This window comes from Lathyrus oleraceus, chromosome 3 (assembly GCF_024323335.1).
Source record: "Lathyrus oleraceus cultivar Zhongwan6 chromosome 3, CAAS_Psat_ZW6_1.0, whole genome shotgun sequence".
Classification (NCBI taxonomy): Eukaryota; Viridiplantae; Streptophyta; class Magnoliopsida; order Fabales; family Fabaceae; genus Lathyrus; species Lathyrus oleraceus.
The window spans coordinates 299,417,548-299,436,485 of NC_066581.1; the positions used below are offsets into that span (position 1 = coordinate 299,417,548).

Here is an 18,938-nt window from a genome sequence, read left to right on the forward strand (position 1 = left end):
TGACATCGAGACAATAGTAGTAGCCTCCTCAGAGGTGCGTGGAAGCCGAGAATATAAAATATTTAATGTCTTTATGAAGAGAGTCACCTCTCTAAAAGCATCATCATCGGCGACATGATCCTGTTTTGGAGAAGCCTCACCCCTGGGAGATTGTTGTTCCTCATCTCGAGCCTTTTTGGTTGAAGCCAGAAGCAAAGTTGGTTCCTCTATCGTCAAAGTTGCTGCAGCATCCACAAAATAACCTACTTAGAGCACGGGAGCCATAGATTCTACATGTGAGGTAGGAGAATGGGTTGGAGCAGGAGCGGTAGCTACCAAAGGAGTAGGGGCAGAAGCAGAAGTACCAGTATCACCGCATCCCAAATATCTTGGGCATCTGCAAAATAGTAGAAAATATTCACCTTTATTATCTTATCCATGCTATCTACAAAAGGTAATCAGGCATTTAAAAAAAATCAAGAAGACTCCAAAGAACCCCCTCACTTCCTCAAGATCAACGACACCTAATATAGCATGAGTATCAATTATCCTTTTTCTCACATCGGTAGGGGGACCTCGCTAAGGCCGAACCTTTCCTCATAACAAAGTCCTTGAAACTAAGATTACATTTCCTCCTTCATCATCATCTTGTCTAAAGAAAGAGAATCTGGTTGGGTAGAATATGAGCCAACATCCCAGTTAAATTGGATCTTAGAACAGTATTTTGGATACGAAATTCGATAATATCGAGGAGAATCGGTACGGATATAACAGAAAATAGAGTGATCGGTATGGGTGAGGGACTTCACCAATATGAAATGTCCCAAGAAACCTCCCCGGTCTAGAGTGAAGGGTAGAACCAAGGGATGACCGATTGAAGGTGAAGAATCCCTTGATTGCAAAAAAATTTTAGAGAAGTACGCCTCAGATGGAAAAGATTGAAAAATAAGCTAAGAGGGGGCTTCCATCATTTGTACTCGGTAGACAGTTAAAAAGCCTTCACATATGACCATGACCCCAAATGAAGCTGGGAAGGGGAAAGATTCAAATGTTTCATGACGACTAGCTCAAATTTAGAAAAGGGCAATCAAAGTCTTACTCTTGTAAACAAGAACTCATAGAACGGGCCCATGCGGTCATCAGAAAAGTTTCATGTCCTTTTCTCCTATGGCACCGAAAGGACCAACCACTCCGAAAGATCGTCGACAATGATGTCAGCATCGCTTAGGTCGGCCTCAATGCTCAGATCCGAAGAAATTCCCTCTACTTTTGCATCCACTCTTTCACGCATTGGTGCATCCGTAGGTTTCGAAGATTTAAGTGCTCTAGCACCCCAGCGTCTCTAGGCTCGCAGTCATTCGTCTTCAGACGGAATTGGATGAAACCCCTAGCATGTTTCCTCATTTACATGTTGACTCGTTCCTCCTCTTCATACAAAATAGAAGGGGGCATAGGGACCTCGGTGAAATTTGTTCTTCCGCCAACATTTGATATGAGGGCGTCTAGCGACCCAGAAGAAGAATTTTCTTCCTCCAAAGAATTTCCAGATACACTTTTCGGACACAAAACTGTCAAATATGGATATTATTTTTGGTCCTACATAGAGAATCAGGGGAAGACACATATAAAGTATCCATTTCATAATCAATCACTAAATCAATATTATTATCGCTTATCCTGGCTAGAAAATAGGAAATGATGAAGGTAAAGCATGATTTAGAAGGATACCTGGTAAGAGGATATTAGCGAAGGAGGAGGAATGAAAAAGGAGAAAATTTTAAGCGAAGCTTTGAAACACTTATAGTGATATTCTCATGGAAGACGGAACGAAGACGTTTCTATGGAAATTAAACCATAATCTTGTAAGCTAAAAGGTTGGGAAATATTTCCAAATATTCAACTCACTCTACTTATAAGTGACGACAACTGAAAGAACAAGAGCAACTGTGAACAGAAATCACAAGACCAACGGCTAGATTTCCACTCATAGATACACGCCAACTTGAGTGCACTCAAGTACTATCTATAAATTGCGACATACCCTAGTTGGTCACGTCATTGCACATGTCAGTAATGGGTAATGAAGTGTTTTAATGAAGGAGCTGCATTAAATATGCATGTTCCCCACTACTTTTTCAAAAACGAATCCCAAAGCGTTTCAATTCAATTCTACATTAGATCACAAAATGAAGGTCGGTCAATGATACCTAAGGCTTCATTGGCTACTTCAATGTCTGAAAAAGCCTTGGGGACAACTATTTTTGGATCGGCCAAAGGCCCAATATAGCAAGGCCCAATCCATATCAAATTCAATCTACTTTGCCCATGGTATAAAACAGGTGACATGATAAGACAAGGTACAATATATGATCTCCACTTTCATTACACGCGTCTTGAATCTTGAATTGACTCGGAAATGCTAACAATGTAGATCCACTTTGCGCCACCGTAAAGGAGATCGAAACCACCATTCAAAATCACTAGTTATCCAACTATCTTCATTTTTTTTTCTTTCATGGAGTTAGAGCATCCATTTCTAGTTCCAAAGTGAAACAGGACTGGAACATTTTCTTTTTCTCTTTCAAATATAAAGGCGAGAATGGTCAGCAGGCAGAGCTGAAGTAGTAAACTCACACCTTGCCGAGCATAGGCACGAGCTTGGGGGTAACTGCTCTGGGTCAGTCATATCGACCCCGACTAACCACTCTGAGGGAACAATAATCCTTCTAGAATCTTCTTAGCACGCAACGACTCTCATCACGATGATCACAAAAATCTCAACTGCAAGTTCATCCAACGACTCTCTTCAATTCACTCCTAACAAACAGCGAGTTTGTTATTCCCTCTCTCTATTATCTAGAGAGAATGCGCCAAATTCAAGTCACGAGTTTCAAACACAATTTGAATTCACTCTTCTTACTCATATACTGACTTGAGTGTTGGAGTGCTAACATTACAGGTCTCCCCTCTCAACCATGTCAGAAGCTCAAAACCACATTCACTCCCGATCATTATTCCATTTATGATTCTTGAACGGAACAAATACCATTAGTGACTCCATATTTTTGCTTCTCTCTCAAACTTTTATGATTCTATATCAACAAATGGCATTCTAGAACATTGTTATCTCTATTTTAGGATTTGGATATTATTGGTTATCCTTATTGTCCAAAGAGTTGATATCAATCGGTACCAGTCTATTGACCATGGATCCATCGTCGTCTCATTCTCTAGACGAAATCAAATGACATTTTAAAGATCGTCTCACTCAGCTTCAACTTCAGCATAATGCGGATATGGATGAAATATGTGCGTTGTTGAGAGCTCAAGCAAATCATGGTACGACGGTTCCCAGTGGCTAGCAAGGCTCTAAGAGTACTTGCAACACCAACTAAAATGCTTATGCCACAAGAATTTCCAAGGTGGATTTTCCTCGTTTTAATGAGAAGAATGTTTGTGACTGGCTCTACAAGTGGTCCTTGATGAGACTCTGGAGCTATCGAGGGTGCGTCTAGCTTCCATTCATCTTGATGGTCCTTGGGTCCTATTCTTTGGTATTTTGACAAATTGCATATGGAATTCACAACAAACAGATGCAAGTTTGTCGGGTGCCAAGACTCCTATTTTGAAGTTAACTAATAAACATCCAGTTGCTCGGGTGGTACACAAGGCTGCAAAGTTATGTTTTCTATCCACTACCACGGATGCATACTCTCTAGCCATTTACCAGGACTATTGCACAACTACTTGAAAATTATGAATACATCTTCATTGAACCAATTATTTTGCCTCTAGTTCGACCTAGATTTGATCACAAGGTTCCTATGAAGGAAGGTGCACAACCCTTCAATTTAGGCCCCTATCATTTCTCTTTAGTGTAGAAAGATGTGATTGACTACATTGTTCAATATGATGCATCTAGAAAAGGCATTGGAGGAGTACTAATGCAATACCAACATCATATTGCTTACATTAGTAAATCCTTGGGGACTAAGAAACAAGCTATGTTTGTTTATGAAAGGGAATTATTGGCTATTGTGTATACAGTTCAATTGATGATCTGTTGGTATTAAAATGGGGGTCATACTTTTCCATGCTCCTTTCATTATTAAAATAGATCAAAAGAGTATCAAGCACATGTGGGATCAAAAGCTTAACACACAATTTCGACAAGTTTGGGCTTCTAAATTACTAGGGTTTGACTTTGAAATCAAATACAAAGAATGAGCTTTTATTGTTGCTGCAGATGCCCTGCCTAGGAAGGTAGGGATTGAACTCTTAGCATTGGTTTTGAGCAATGCGAGTGATGATCTGTTGGAGTCTATTCAGTATGATTGGCAACATGAATCTGATCTCAAAGTGATCATCTCTGTTCTGCAACAAGACCCAATATCATACTAAACTCTCTTGGATTCGTGATGAATTGAGAAGGAAAGGCACGTTGGCCATTGGCTCTACTTGAGATGCATGTGCTTAGATCAACCAAAACATTGGTATAAATGGCTTTCATTAGCTGAATGGTGGTATAACACTAACTATCATTCTTCCATCCACACCACTCCTTTTGAAGTAGTGTATGGCCAACCTCCTCCAATACATTTGCCTTATCTTCTTGGTTCTTTTTCCACTCTGACTGTGGACAGATCTTTACTTGCAAAAGAGGAAGAAATTAAGTTGCTCAAATTTCATCTCCTTCGTGCTCAGAACAGGATGACACAAGAAGCAAATAAACATAGAACTTATCGTGTTTTTGCTATAGGGAACTATGTTTACCTCAAGTTTCATCCATGTAGGAAAATCTCCATGAAATCACATGGTTTTCACAAACTTTTACCAAAATTCTATGGTCCTTTTTTGGTTGAAGATCATATTGGATAGATCAACTACCTTCATGTTTATCAATTGAAGCTTTGTCGCAATCCTCAAGTGCAGCAAGTTCAACACCTTGCTCCTGTGAATCATACTAGCAGAATTTCTATAACTATCTTTGGACAAAAAGATGGTCAAGCAAAGATGCATGGTAGTCACCAAGGACTTGGTTCAATGGAAAGATCTTCCTCTTGATCAAGCCACGTGGGAGTTTTACTATAACTTATTGAAGAAGTTTTCTTATTTCACCCATAAGAACATTGGTGTGCTTAAGGGGCGGAAATTGTCATAGAATTTTAAGGATTCTAATCATTTATAATTTACCTTTTTCTTATTTTTTATGTTTTCTCTAATTAATGACGAGGTGTCAAATTTGTTAGTATTCCTTGAAAATGATTGGTTGACTTGTAACCAACTTATATAATATATAGCCATTGAGGTACGATGAAACGGATACCATTATTGACTCCATATTTCTCAAACCTTCATTCTCCTTGTTTATGATTCTAGGTGACATTTTAGAACATTGCTATATCTGATTTAGGATTAAGATATTACCAATTATCCCTAATATCCAAAGAGTTGGTATCAAAGAGTTGGTATCAAGGAATTTATTTCAATATCAATAAAAAGCACTTCTGCATTTGTAAAATAATATATTCAGACGTGAAGATCATGCAATTTTTGCTTATAAGTAAGCAAACTACCATTCTAATTCAAATAGACAGAAAAATAAATTTGACATATTTCCACCCATGAATCATATATCATATAGCGGATATTTCTTCATAAAATAAAGAGCAAGACCTGTGGAATAGTGGAAATAAGTTTGTCGCGATTAAATTAATAGAACAAAAACACCATTCAAGCTAACCTTAAGTATACTTGTCTTACTAATCATTATTAACAATCTCAATTCTCTTGAAAGTAGTAACTTTAGCAACAGAGATAGTGTAGTGTGTTTGCACAACGTCCAGGAAATAATCACCAATAATTTATAGCAAGAAAATTATCAAACTTGACAAACTAAAGGGAAACTCGTTCATTTTAAAAATGGAGTGAAAAAAATTGAAGCATACAACACTAAACCCTCTTGGTAATAAATATCAATTCTGATTAGAAAAGCTAGGCTTCTAAAATGCAGAACTTGGAAGGTATATCTAAACATAGAATCACTATTAATTTAGGGTACACTATCAAACTCTATTTCTGTCAAGTGATCAAAGGGGAGGGAGGGAGAGGAAGAAAATATGAACAAAAAGATCTAGACAAAAAATATCCTGCATCTCAAAAAGGAGGGCCAATCTTACTAATGCAATCAACATGACCGTAGCAAGAGTGGACCAACCGATAAACTAAGCATATCACTGAGAGCGACCTGGACCTCAGTCGATCCATGTTCACAACTTATCAAGCTTGAGAGAAGAGGGAAAAAGTGCACCAGATTCTTCTCAAAAGAAACATCTCCCAAATTACTAATGGTCTGAAGAGTGGCGACAATGAGTGGTGCGCGTGCAGCTAACTCTCTTCGCTTTCCAGAGCCTAGAGGAATCAACCAATGTTGCTGCCTACCATGAGAAGATTCAGATACTTGTCCAGAGCCTGCTACTTCAATATAAAATCCCAAGACCTCTTGACATAGCCGAACTAGATGAGTCTCAACCTCAGCCTCATCATAGCTAGGTGGTCTGTCCACAACGAGGTTCTGTAAAAATGTGATGCATATTTGGTAGGACTCGTTCTCAAGGCGTAACAGTGGAGGGTCTTGCATTTGGGTCATAGACCCAAACTCTTGCAACTTGGAGCGTAAAATAGTATTGCTGTTAATCATGTGAGCGTGTGATGCCACATCATGCAAAGTATCGAAGAGGACTAGAATGGCTTTTGCTGAAAGTTGATTACGGTATATGTTATAGATCTCCGTCACCGCCTGTCAAATTCAGAGAATTAACATTATTTTAGAAAAAACAAACACACCTGTATTCTATTTCTATGGCATACATAACCATGATTGTAAGTGCACAATATGCATGAAAAAAAGATACTGAATGGAAGGTATCCGTTCCCTCCCTGTTAATTAAATAGTGCTAAGATAGTGATATAAAGACTAAAAGTTATTTGCGATCCAATTCCCATGAAAATAGTGATGAGATATTTTAAGCAAAATACATGTTTTAACTTCTTCCTCTGTATTTACTTCTTTAGGACATTTTTTTGGGTATGTTTTTTCTATATGGCATCTTCACAATGTAAGGATGAACAGAATGGAAAAACAACCTGAATCAATAAAAGCTGAACAGCTGCTCGACATTTTGCATCAGATATATAAGCATAAAGACGGTCAGCCCTCGGGCTTTCTAAATTGTCATGTGAGCTAGACTCAGCAAGATCTCTGTCATCTTCAGCTTTTGAAGCATGCTCATTTCCAGTCACAAAGTCCCCACCATCGAGAAACGTAAAGTTAGGGAGTGTTGCATTTGCTGCATCCTTTAGTGTCAGAACCACTTCTAACCACTTCTCATCAGAAAACAACTCCCCAGCATTACTCATCAAACGGACAAATGCCGCAATACCAATGCCAGCCAGGCTTTGATGAGGGCGCTTTATAAAGCTTACAAGGAGCATCAGCACCTTTTTCAAAAGTGGATTAACAGTGCTGTAGAAGTTGATGAAAAGATCTACCACCAATTGGAGGGCTAATGTGCATGTTTCGTAGAGCCATGCATCTTGATCAAGCTCACCATCAGTCTCCACTTCACTGACCTGGGTGCTACTCCCTGAAGGATCAATAGCATGACGAACATAATCAAAAATCGGGAATAGGACTGATTCAAATACTCTTTCCCATAAAGGCAGTGAAAAGAGGTGGCCATGGTTGCGTAATGTTTCAAATAGGACTTGCAAAGCACTCTGCCTTATCTCAGACCTCGGGTCAAAGCTAAGCTCAGACAAACCTGCACAAAAAAGATAATGAATAAGCACAAACCAGCTAAGCTTCTTACAACTAGAAACAATGGCGGCGGATACTGGATAGCAATAAGCAATGTATTAAAAAACTGAACCGCTCCGCTCAACTGGTTGAACCGGGAACTAGCCAATTTGCTGATTGGTTCAACCTTATTTGAACCACAGTCTAATCAAACCAAATTGAATCAGAGTTGAATTGGTTGAACCGCAGTTCAACCAGTTTTTATGCTCTTTTATTTTTACTTTTGTAATGCTATTTATTTTATTTTATTTTATTTTATTTTATTTGTTATTTGGTTCAAACCGGGGTTGAGCCAATTAAGCCATAACTTGGTAGTCTTGCCGGTTTGTTAAACCAATTAAGCCATAACTTGGTAGTCTTGCCGGTTTGATCTCCAGTTTGATTTTTAAAACATCGTCAATAAGTACTAATCTTTTGAACAAGTCATGAAACATAGCCAACTTTTTTTACTCTAATTAATAGCTAGAAAAACTTAAACAATGTCCTTACCAGCCAATAAAGGAAACCAGAAATAGAGATGATCATCCTTGTCCGTCACCTCTCCATTATCTTGTCTCCCCTCTTTTCCAGTTCGAGGTGAAGCTGTGGAAATCTTTCCAAAAGTTTCCTTGCCTTTATTCCTCGACGAAGAGCCAAGGTCTCCTTCAGCTAGTTTTGTTGCACAGAATCGAAGAAAAGTGATGGCATTAAGGCTAATCTCTTTGTTAAATCTACTATTGGTGAATGCAATTAGACAATTGACACAATCTGTAAAGGTGGTAGTTTCAGTCTCAGTGATGTATGGAAAGTAATCTCGAATAATCTTCTCAATAATTTCAAATGCCAAGAGTACGATGTTTTTGTGGTCATCATATGCTGCTGTTGTAAATACCTGAAATCAAGTTGGCACGCAATGAGAAAAAGAAAAAGATAAATAATTTCTTCACCAGATAAACTCAACAAAACATCATCTGTGCGAATTGGAGCTCTACAAAAAACATAAATTGAGAAGCCATACCATGAACATGCTCTTCCATCCAGACTTGACATTGTTGACACGAGATAAAACCATTTGAGAGACACATCTGATAATAAGTTCTCTAATTTCAACAGCATTACTCTTTCTCATAACAATCACGAAAGGCTTCATAAATTCATTTTGGAAATTATAGTTAGCCAACTCTTCCCGCTCTAGAAATTTCATTGACAACTGACGCAAGGAATCCATAGCAAAAATTGCAATCGAAAGGTTTCCTGAACAACCAATGGTTACAAAGAAATCTGAAAGAACATGCCAGATGCTTGACCATACAAGCCGGATGCGGTTCATATTATAGTGCCTGTTACAAAATAATTGTGTCAAAATGAAACAATATAACTTTTATAGCAGTAAATAAACATCAAGTCGTCAATCAATCATTAACCACAAAATCATTAGTATATAGCACCTAATGCTCCGTCCTGACTATTTTTCAGATGAATAGCACCTTCTCAACTTCATCTTTGGCAGAATTTGGAAGTTTCCCTCATTAATAAAATAAAACACCTCACTAATTGTTCTCCAAACATAGGTCTTTTCACATGCAACCCCATATGTTATTTACAAAAAATGAGCAGTAAAATGACCAACTTTTCCAACCTACAAAGGATTTTGCAGGAGATGGGGAATTAAAAGAAGCAATATGGAAAATGATAGCAAGCAATCAGGGCCACAAAGTCACTTCCTAGAATATCAAGGTTCTAAAAATTATATTCAATTTGTTGTATGTGTATCATATTCTCCAACCAATAAACCCTGAGAGCCGCACACACACACACAAAAAAAAAATGTTCAAAGAGAGCAAGGAAGTAGCATGCATTAAGTAGTAGGAAATATAGTACATACGCAATCTCCACTATCTTTGTAAGGCTGAAAACTCGTGGATCGGATGGCGATCTTAGTTCCTCCATGGAAACCTTGCATAAAGCCTTAACAAAGTCTATTATGGCCTCACTATTCAACTTTTGACTCCGCGTGAATATCCGATTCATTTCTGAGCTTCCAACTTGTTCCAACATATTCAAATTAGAAACTAGACTGTTCACCTGCTCTGATGTGATAGCTCCAGCAGCATTACTGCCAATTCCAGCACTATCATATGAACCACGCATCAATGTGGCGGCTGCATACTGCATCCTCCCAGGCCCCTTCTTCTTCAAAACCGGAAGAATAGTTGTCTTAGTTTGCTTTACTTTTTCAGAATCACTCTGAGGAAAAGCAAAGAATGTGGCATCTGGTGGAGCCCCCTCTCCAAGAAGATGTAGATGCTCAAATCGGGAAACACAGGTCAAAACATGTTCCCAAGCTTCTTGCAAGTAATTCCCGTCCTCATCAGCAATGGTAACTATTGCCTATTAACAATTCAGAAAGAAAATCTAAAGTCAAATCCACAATCACAAGAGTTTAAGATTAGCTTTCTGATATTGTAGAATGTATCCCATTCCTAGATATACATGACAATTAAGTATAACGTGTCTTCAAATATTGCTCTCCCTTATATTTTTTATTTTTTGGTGAAGAAAGCACTTGCAAGGAATTCAGCTTTAGATAGGATGCAATCATCAAGCAAAACCCATTATCCATTACTAGCAGAAAGACGGGCAAGTAAGTGTCAGCCTATTCGCTTTTTCTACTGTGCTTCGATGTGTATATTTTTTTTTTTGTATATTACTTGTTTAAATTTATTTCACCTCTTTCAGTTCTATAATATCTGTTATCTAAATTTCAGTTTTATAATATCAATCAATGTTACCTAAATTTCAGTTTTAATATTAATGTTACAAGCTTTTAAATTGCAATTTGAATAAAGAGTTGTGTTGTTAAGGTCAAATTTGTATAGAAAAATGGACAACTAGAGTTGGTAATTAGTTTGGAGCTCCCTTTATTTACGGTGTAGATTAAAATTTAAATTTAAATATAAATATGAAAAAACTAAGACAACTATGGTAGAAGAATAGTTTGTCAAACATTTACGGTCAAACATGAATATGAAAATTACTCTTTTGTCCAGGAAAATGTTTGACAACATGAATATGGTAGTTAGCTTTGAAGTTCCTTTTATATACAACTAAACTTAATCAAACTAAATGAAGGGGGTGGATGAAAACTTGTTGGAAGCACTCCCTGCAAACTGTAGAGCAATGAGAAAATTAACAAGTGCTTCTTCAGTAACAGGTTCTAGAACAGAGCGGAAAGTTTAAATAAAACTTTTGCTGAAGAGTTTCTAAACATGAACTTACAGCACCAAATACAAGATTTCCTGTCATCATAGGCAACTCGGATTAGTTTGTGTTATGATGGAGTTGTGAAATCCCACAAACAGAAACATTTAAGAAATAACATTTGACCATGGACCTGTTTGAATTGACTTATTTGAGCTTATCTACTTAGATAAGTTTTGTGAGATTAGTTGGCTGAACTTATGAAAACAGCTTATGACATTGTTCATAAGCTGTTTTAAATTTATTTTCACAAAGCAATGGTGTCTTTGGGTTATAAGCAAAGCCAAGGAGATCATATTTTATTCTTCAAACATTTACAAGGAGGAAAACTATGATTTGACTAGGATGACGGTTGCTGGAGGAGAAATTATCAGCCAAGCTTGAGATGAAGGACCTTGGCCAACTCAAGTATTTCTTCAGAATTGAGATAGCCAACTCAAAGAAAAGCATATTTACCTCTCAGAGAAAATATGTATTTGATCTTTGCATGAAACAGGCAAATGTGAACAAAATCATAAGATGAGTTATGAAGAGGAAAGTACCAAAGTTGACAAGGCACAATATGAGATATTAGTGGAAAAGTTGATTTACTTGAAACACACTAAGCCAGATTTAGCTTATGCGGTCTGTGTGGTGAGTCAGGTCTGTGTGGTGAGTCAGGTCTGTGTGGTGAGTCAATTCATGCATGACCCAAAAGCAACATGTGCAAGTTGTTGACCGAATTCTACAATATCTCAAAGCCACTCTGAGAAGAGGTCTCTTGTTCAAAAAGGTGAAAATCTAACTATGGAGGCATACATGGATGTTGATTATGCATGTGTTCACTTCAGTAAGCGATCGAATATCTACTTTGATTATTGTACTTTCGTGTGTGGAAGTCTTGTTACTTGGAGAAGCAAGAAGTAAAGTGTAGTAGCTCAATCAAATGCTTAAGCATAATTTAGAGCTATGGTCCTAGAAATTTGTGAATTATTGTGGATGAAACAGGTGATAGAAGATATGAAGATACAATGTGAAGGTCCAATGGAGCTTTTTTATTACAACAAATTGGCCATTAGTATTGCACAGAATCATGTTCAACACGACAGAAAAGCACAACAAGATTGACCGTCATTTCATCAAAGAGAAGTTACCAACATGAAAGATATCAAGGAATACACTAGAAACGATAGCCCGATGATGAGAGGGAAACACTGAGTCAAACTAATACTGTCAGGATAGCAAAACGTAACAGAGATCGCAATAAGAATTGCCATTTGATAATGACTTCAGCTAATTATGGTATTCAAAAGTTGCAAGGAGGAAATAAAAAATATACCAACCTTGATTGCATCTATATTTTTCTGCTTAATATCAGCAGGAGAATGCAGGGATGTAAACTTCGCTAATGAAGTCACAAAAGCATCTCGATGTGTCTTCATTGACATTACAGATGTAACATGAACAGCATTGCGGAAGCCTTCAAGACACAGGGCTATTACAATTTCATCATCACTTTGGTCAAGAGGAACACTAAAAGCAGCTAACATTGGTGCCCAGCACACTTCAATCATGAATCTAAGGATAACTACGTCAGTTGCTGCATAATAGACTGACCTACAAATTTTAAGCAAACAAATATCATATATGTATGCAAGTTGTATGAGAAAGAGGAACATTTTTCTCAAGATATTGAAATAGTAATAAATAGAATAAATTTCTATAAAAAGAAGAATTAATTAAAATTTCAATTACTTGATCTGATTGGCATTGAAGTTACAAAAGAAAATAACATAAAAAAGTAAACCACTGTGGATGTTTTGGATTGATACACCCTCTAGTCACTATTATGAACAAAAATAACTAATTTCATGGTGATTAAGCAAGTTAGTTAAGTGCAATCAATTTTTTTAATTTTATGTAAGACACAAGTTAAATTTACTAAAGTTTCTTTGTTGATATTTAATGGAAAAATTCATTCAACTACCCGCATAGAATGCTCTTGAATTAACTGAAGGGTACATTATGAATACTAGCATTAAATAGTGACCAAGATTTGAGGGCTTCTTTTGTTTATAAATGTGACAGGAGGGAGTATACTGCATGTCCAACTGACATAACCATGAGAATCAACAGATAAGTACTGGTAAAAGTGGTAGGACCCATAAAAGAAGGTTCTTCATGTCAAAAATAAAATAAGGTTAATTTACGAACTGAGAATAAAAATTAGACAAAAAACATTATAATCGGAAAATACTGAAGAACATACTCAGTTTTGCGAGCTTTTTCTCTGAATTCTTCTTGCATACGACGGATTAGATCATCACTGGTCCCCATATGACTGTCGTCCCCCCGCTTACGGACCACAATATTCAATATACTATCCAAGCCTAATAGTCTGTTAGGATTCACTGTCTGTATTTGTTGGTGATCCAGATCAACATCTTTCATTTTGATCTCATTTCTAGATATTCTCTCAAACAATGACCTCAAATATTCCTCTGGTAGATCTTTTCCATCATCTATGCCACGGTTGTTTTTTATGAATTCATCAGGAGACATCTGCAAATTTCAGTAACCAAAAGAAAATAACTCATCACATCTATCATAATCACGTGTGCATCAACTACAAGAATTAAATGAGCACACCTTATTTTTCACCATAGGATTGTGAGCATCAGTGTTCAACAAAATTACAGAATATGCAAGGACATATGCTGTATCAGCACTAGAAAATACTTTTTGATTACATTTGCAATAACGCTCAGCAAATTTTTCCATGATTCGATCAATTTTCTGTGCCTCACCAGGCAGTCTAAAGCCTTGAAGAAACATCCTGATTGCCTCATCAAACTCCATCCCTTGAAAGTCAAAAGAATCCACATAGGCATGCATTACTTTCAAGGATAATTCTTCCCTTTCTCCAAGATAATCACCGATCAAAGTCTTGTTTAACCCAGATGCATCTTTAAGAAAAGCAACAATATCCTCAGGTGAGTTACCCACTTTGTTGGCCTTGATGAGAAACTCAATTCCTTTCTTTGGCTTCCTATTAAAAAGTGATATACCTTCCTGCCATAAACTTTGCATTAGCTTCATAGATGATGAGCGGTTGAATTATTAACAGAGATCTGCTTGCTACTTCAAAACTTATGCATTTGCTTACCTGAAGTTCTAGTTTATAAGCCCGGCGTTGCTCAATAGTAGAAACATCTGACCCCTCATTAGAGAGTTCAGGATGAGTATCTGATCCTTCAACTGGTTCTTCTCCATTCCCATTTGCCATGGGAAAATCTCCAGTTTCATGCCCGTTATCAACTGCTTCACTTTTCTTGCTTGAATGAGGCTCTGGAATGCGCATTTGTTTGTTCATCCAGTCTCCCATTGATTTTAAAATAGCAACCAAACATTTCATGGCTTCAAGTTTTAGAGTTGCCTCTTGAGGTGGCAAAATTGTGGTTGATACACCAGGAGGGACACCTTGGGCAGTTTTAAGAAGTCCATTGACCATCCTAGAAGGAACATAATGATCAAGTATTTAAATGTAAGTATAGTTTTTATTCAGCGCCAGTCATTACCACCACCACTCGCACAAGTATGAACAGTGTAAAAACCAACTGATGGACATCAGTGCTAAAAAAATTGAAATCCATATATAAATGTAAAATATCACAAATTATTCATAAAGAAAAACAAATTAAATAAACCATAGCACACCTTTCAAATATGTTTGATGAATTGACATCGCAGTCATAATTGATAAATATGTCAACCAATATCTGTGAATCAAGACAAAGTTTCTCTAGAAAACGAAGCACTATCATCTTTTGCTGGAAATTAGGTTGAGCAACATTTTCTAGAACCCTGAGAACAATCATGGGGAAAAACACTCCAATTTCAGCTTTCAACCCAGCTCTAAACCTTGATACCAGACTGATGAAGATGGAGCATGATAACTGAAATACGATCATAAGCGTTGAAGCACTGTTCTTCAACAATGATAGGCATAAGTACTGCTTGATGGCACCCAAAAACCTGTTTTACTAGTCAAATGCAAACATCAGTATTCTTGTTGATTCAGAAAAGTAACATCGTAAAATAAAAAGCAAAATGTGTCAAGTAGTGCCTAAAAAGCAGAAAAAGTAAAAATATGAATGATACAATAATGAAATTAAAAGGAAAAAATAGTAAAATTGTAAAAGAGGCAAAAATGAAAAATCACAATATAATAATAGTTTATCCATTACAAACATAAAAGTATTTAAGCACAACAATAATAATCATATGTAGTTCAATGGCAGCATGTTTACATGATTTGATCAGTTACTTACTAACTCATAATGAATCACCTACTATTACAAGGACGGGTGGTGAACTATCAAATGACAACAAAAAAGTAACTCGCTCTTATTAGAATTAAGAACAGACAAGGAAGAGAATCACCCAAGTCAATATGAGCGGTACTTTGGCCATCTATCTAGCAAATCTGGGATTTTAACACACACACTCATCCCTATGATTGTAGATTCGGATCATTTGGAAGAATAGACCAGGTGAGAGTCAACAACAGATGTGAGATAAATTCAGATCCATGTTGAAATCGGGAACGAACTAGGCCTATCTCAATTCTCAACCCCAAGCCTAGCTCAAGGAAAGAGGATTAACAAAGCTATTAAAGAGTACTTTGGCAATATACCTAGTCAACATGTGATCTTAACAAATCTAATAAAATGCAAGATTAAACTTCTCCTTGTCTTGAAATAAGAAAACCTTGCTAGTGGTGCACCTAACTTGCATATCCAAGTTAATGGCAACAAACTATGCTTAAGATCCAATAGGATTGAATTAAAAACTTGATAGTTGAAAAATAAAAATAAAAAATGCCAAAACTTCTATTCCAAGTTACAAACAAAATATCTTGCACATGTTTGGATAACTTGGTTCGTAACTCTTATACATCTACTAAATGAATAATGGTACTACCATATATATCAACTTGACAAAAGGCGACAAGACTCTAGTCCCATCGCATGTTTTACACTGCCCCTACCCTTCCAAAATTATTATGCTGTGCTCTCTCAAACTTTTACTTTTCCTTGCATGGAGAGGTCAGTTAGCCTTGTCTGCCATATATTAGTACAAATTAAGAACTCAGACTCCCTTTGTCTCATTACCATGTCACTTTTGAAACACTTATGTCTCAAATTATTTGTCGCTTTAGAATACAAGACCCCGTTTATTTACCATTTGCAATAGCAGCCTCATATTATTAAACAGTCCAACTAACTATTTAATTACTACTGCCTTCAGCTATTTCAATTAATATGGGTATTTTAGTCTTCACGTATTATTTTAATCTAGAAATCAACGTAACTAATCATTTTATTAAGAAGTGTACATAGCTTTAAAATGACGCTTGTAATGAGATAAAGGGAGTATTTTATTAAGAAGGATGCTATGTTTCCTTATATACACAAGAGCAGTCATATACTACACTTGCTTTAATTTTAATTCACACAGCAAGTAAATCAAGGTTAGAATCTTACATAATGCCATATGTTGTTCCTTCATTAGCTTTGTAATTTTTAGTGTGGCTGAAGTTTTCATATATCTAGCTATTTGTTTTGTTTCATTAGTATTACCATCATGGAAGATGGAAAGTAATGATATAGTGGCACAACTTCCACAAAATGTAGCCATGTTTTACCTGCTTCAAGTAACCATGTTTAACTCAGAACTATAACAGTTTATCATCACAATTAATTAAACCAAGGCATATCTTCACCACCCTAATTGAAAAAGAAGCTAACTCTTTTAAAGTTAGAACCGACTCCTCCCAAATAATAATACAACAAAATGAGAAGAATAAGAAAGAAAAAAATAAATAGTATATCAACACAGAAGGTACACTCTACCTTTCACTAGTTCTAAAGACAGCTCCAGCATTCTCCAACAAAATTTTCAACAGCTCCAAAGCCACAATCTTACCCTTCATCAACTGAGGATCAGCAGAGGCCTCCTTAGGGGGTGTCTTCATAGACAACTTACAAAGTGCCCTGAACACCAAAAAAGCATCTCTCCTCAGCTTATTCCCAATCTGAATCTCTAAATCATCATCCCTCTCAACTACCTCTCCATCCACCAGCTCCCCTTTCCTATCCTCCAAAGCTGTCTTATACATACTGATCTCCCAATACTTGGCATCCAACATGTCCTTGTCAGTTGAATCCAACAAATCTGCCGGATTTGTGGTCTCCACCGTCGCGGTGGTCTGAAACGCACCGTCATGAGTTAAGGCCGCAAGCTTACTCGGTGTCCCCGAGGGGTTCAAAACCCCATCTATATCCAGCATAATTTTGGTTATAAAACCCTGCACAAACTGTGTCATGGAGCTATCGACATCAGATTTTTCCACCGGATCCATCAATTCAGCCACGACAATGGGCTGAATTGGAACCGTAGACGAATCTGCCTCCATTCTTCTAAACACAATCACCAACATCTGAATCAAGGACGCTTTCGCGGTAGTTTGATTCACTACATTCTTACTACCCAGATAGATATCATAGCATGTCCTCACAATCAAAAGCAAACAATCACCGTGAATTCTTAGCGAAATTGAAGTTACAGCGGACAATAGCGTCTTCAAAACCAAAAGTTCCATTGCCTCGTCGCCTAGATCATGGCACTTGCACACAGATTCAATCAGGCTCGCCAGAAGTTTCGACTCCGGACAATCTCCAGCGGTGTCCGCCTCACCGCGGAGGTAACCTAGAGCAATGAGTTTCTGGACAGCATCAACGGCGGGATCGGCGATCTTCAATACGCCGGAGCCGGCTGCGTTGATGAGAGGGGAGAGGATCGATTCTGACTCCGCCAACGAATATTCAACAGAGCCTCCATCGTGAAGCGGTCCAGGTACTGAAACCTCTGGCTCACCGCCGTCGGAGGCACCAGCTTCAGAAGTTGGCGATTGAAGCTTCTGAGTCGAGGTGAGCGTTTCGGTGACGGATTTACACTCATGAGCGAGCTTAGCATGCTTTCTCCATGAAGCGTTCTTAAGAATCTTCTCAAGCGCGGGGACGATTACTTGACTGAGGCGGGAATCGGCTTCCGAAGAAGCCATTCCCGAGTTAGAGACGAGTGTCGACTCAGTGAGGGCACTGGAGAACGAGTACAGTACAGCCTCGAACTAGGATCTCGGTGATGGCGGAGCTCAGTTGTAGTTCGATAATGGCGACGAGTTGACTCGGTGATGCAACGAGTTGGTTTCGGGATCTAATGGAAGCGTGTATGAGAGTGGATTATTGGTTTTGTGATGATCGAATTTTCGCAACTGAAGTTTGAAAGTGGATTGACTGAAATGCCCTTTACTTCGTTGTTGCTATGTGAAGTGAAACGTTCGTAGATGGAGATAGATAGTAGTGGTGACAGTTATGAGTTTTTGATGGATTTTCGATAAATTGTTAGATTACGCAGATGTTAGATGTAGATCTGGGAAGAAATCACACAAACCCGAGGGAATGAAAGTTGAAAGTCAAATTTGTGTGTCTGCAATTTTCTTTAATCATGTTGGTCAGATTTGAATCTACTAATTTCTTTTTTTTGTTATGAAAAAGCAAAATTATACTACTACCGTATTAAAAATTAATAGCATAATTTATGCGATGATTATTCAAAAATAATACAATCAGCACACTTGTGTTTATGGATTAATCAAGGATGTGATTAAAATTATAATTTCGAAAATATTATTTTTAAGAATATTATTTTCAGAAACTTTATTTTCATCGTTGTTTTTGACAAATCAATAAAAAATTTAGAAATATTTTTAAATTTTATTTTTAAATGTGTTAAAATAACATAAAAGGGAGAAATTATT

At 37.2% G+C, this 18,938-nt stretch overlaps 1 protein-coding gene across 1 annotated transcript; it reads right to left on the reverse strand.

Annotated features, from left to right (window-relative positions):
• Positions 1-5,875: 5,875 nt before the first annotated feature.
• Positions 5,876-18,648, reverse strand: LOC127127217 (brefeldin A-inhibited guanine nucleotide-exchange protein 2). The gene is made up of 11 exons (XM_051056350.1): positions 16,972-18,648; positions 14,774-15,091; positions 14,223-14,568; positions 13,706-14,128; positions 13,326-13,618; positions 12,400-12,673; positions 9,702-10,207; positions 8,835-9,156; positions 8,327-8,708; positions 7,126-7,802; positions 5,876-6,778 (listed from the first exon to the last, which is right to left on the reverse strand). Exons 1-11 carry the CDS (start codon positions 18,180-18,182, stop codon positions 6,167-6,169), a joined length of 5,364 nt encoding a protein of 1,787 aa, XP_050912307.1. The 5' UTR covers positions 18,183-18,648; the 3' UTR covers positions 5,876-6,166.
• Between the last annotated feature and the right edge of the window lie 290 nt (positions 18,649-18,938).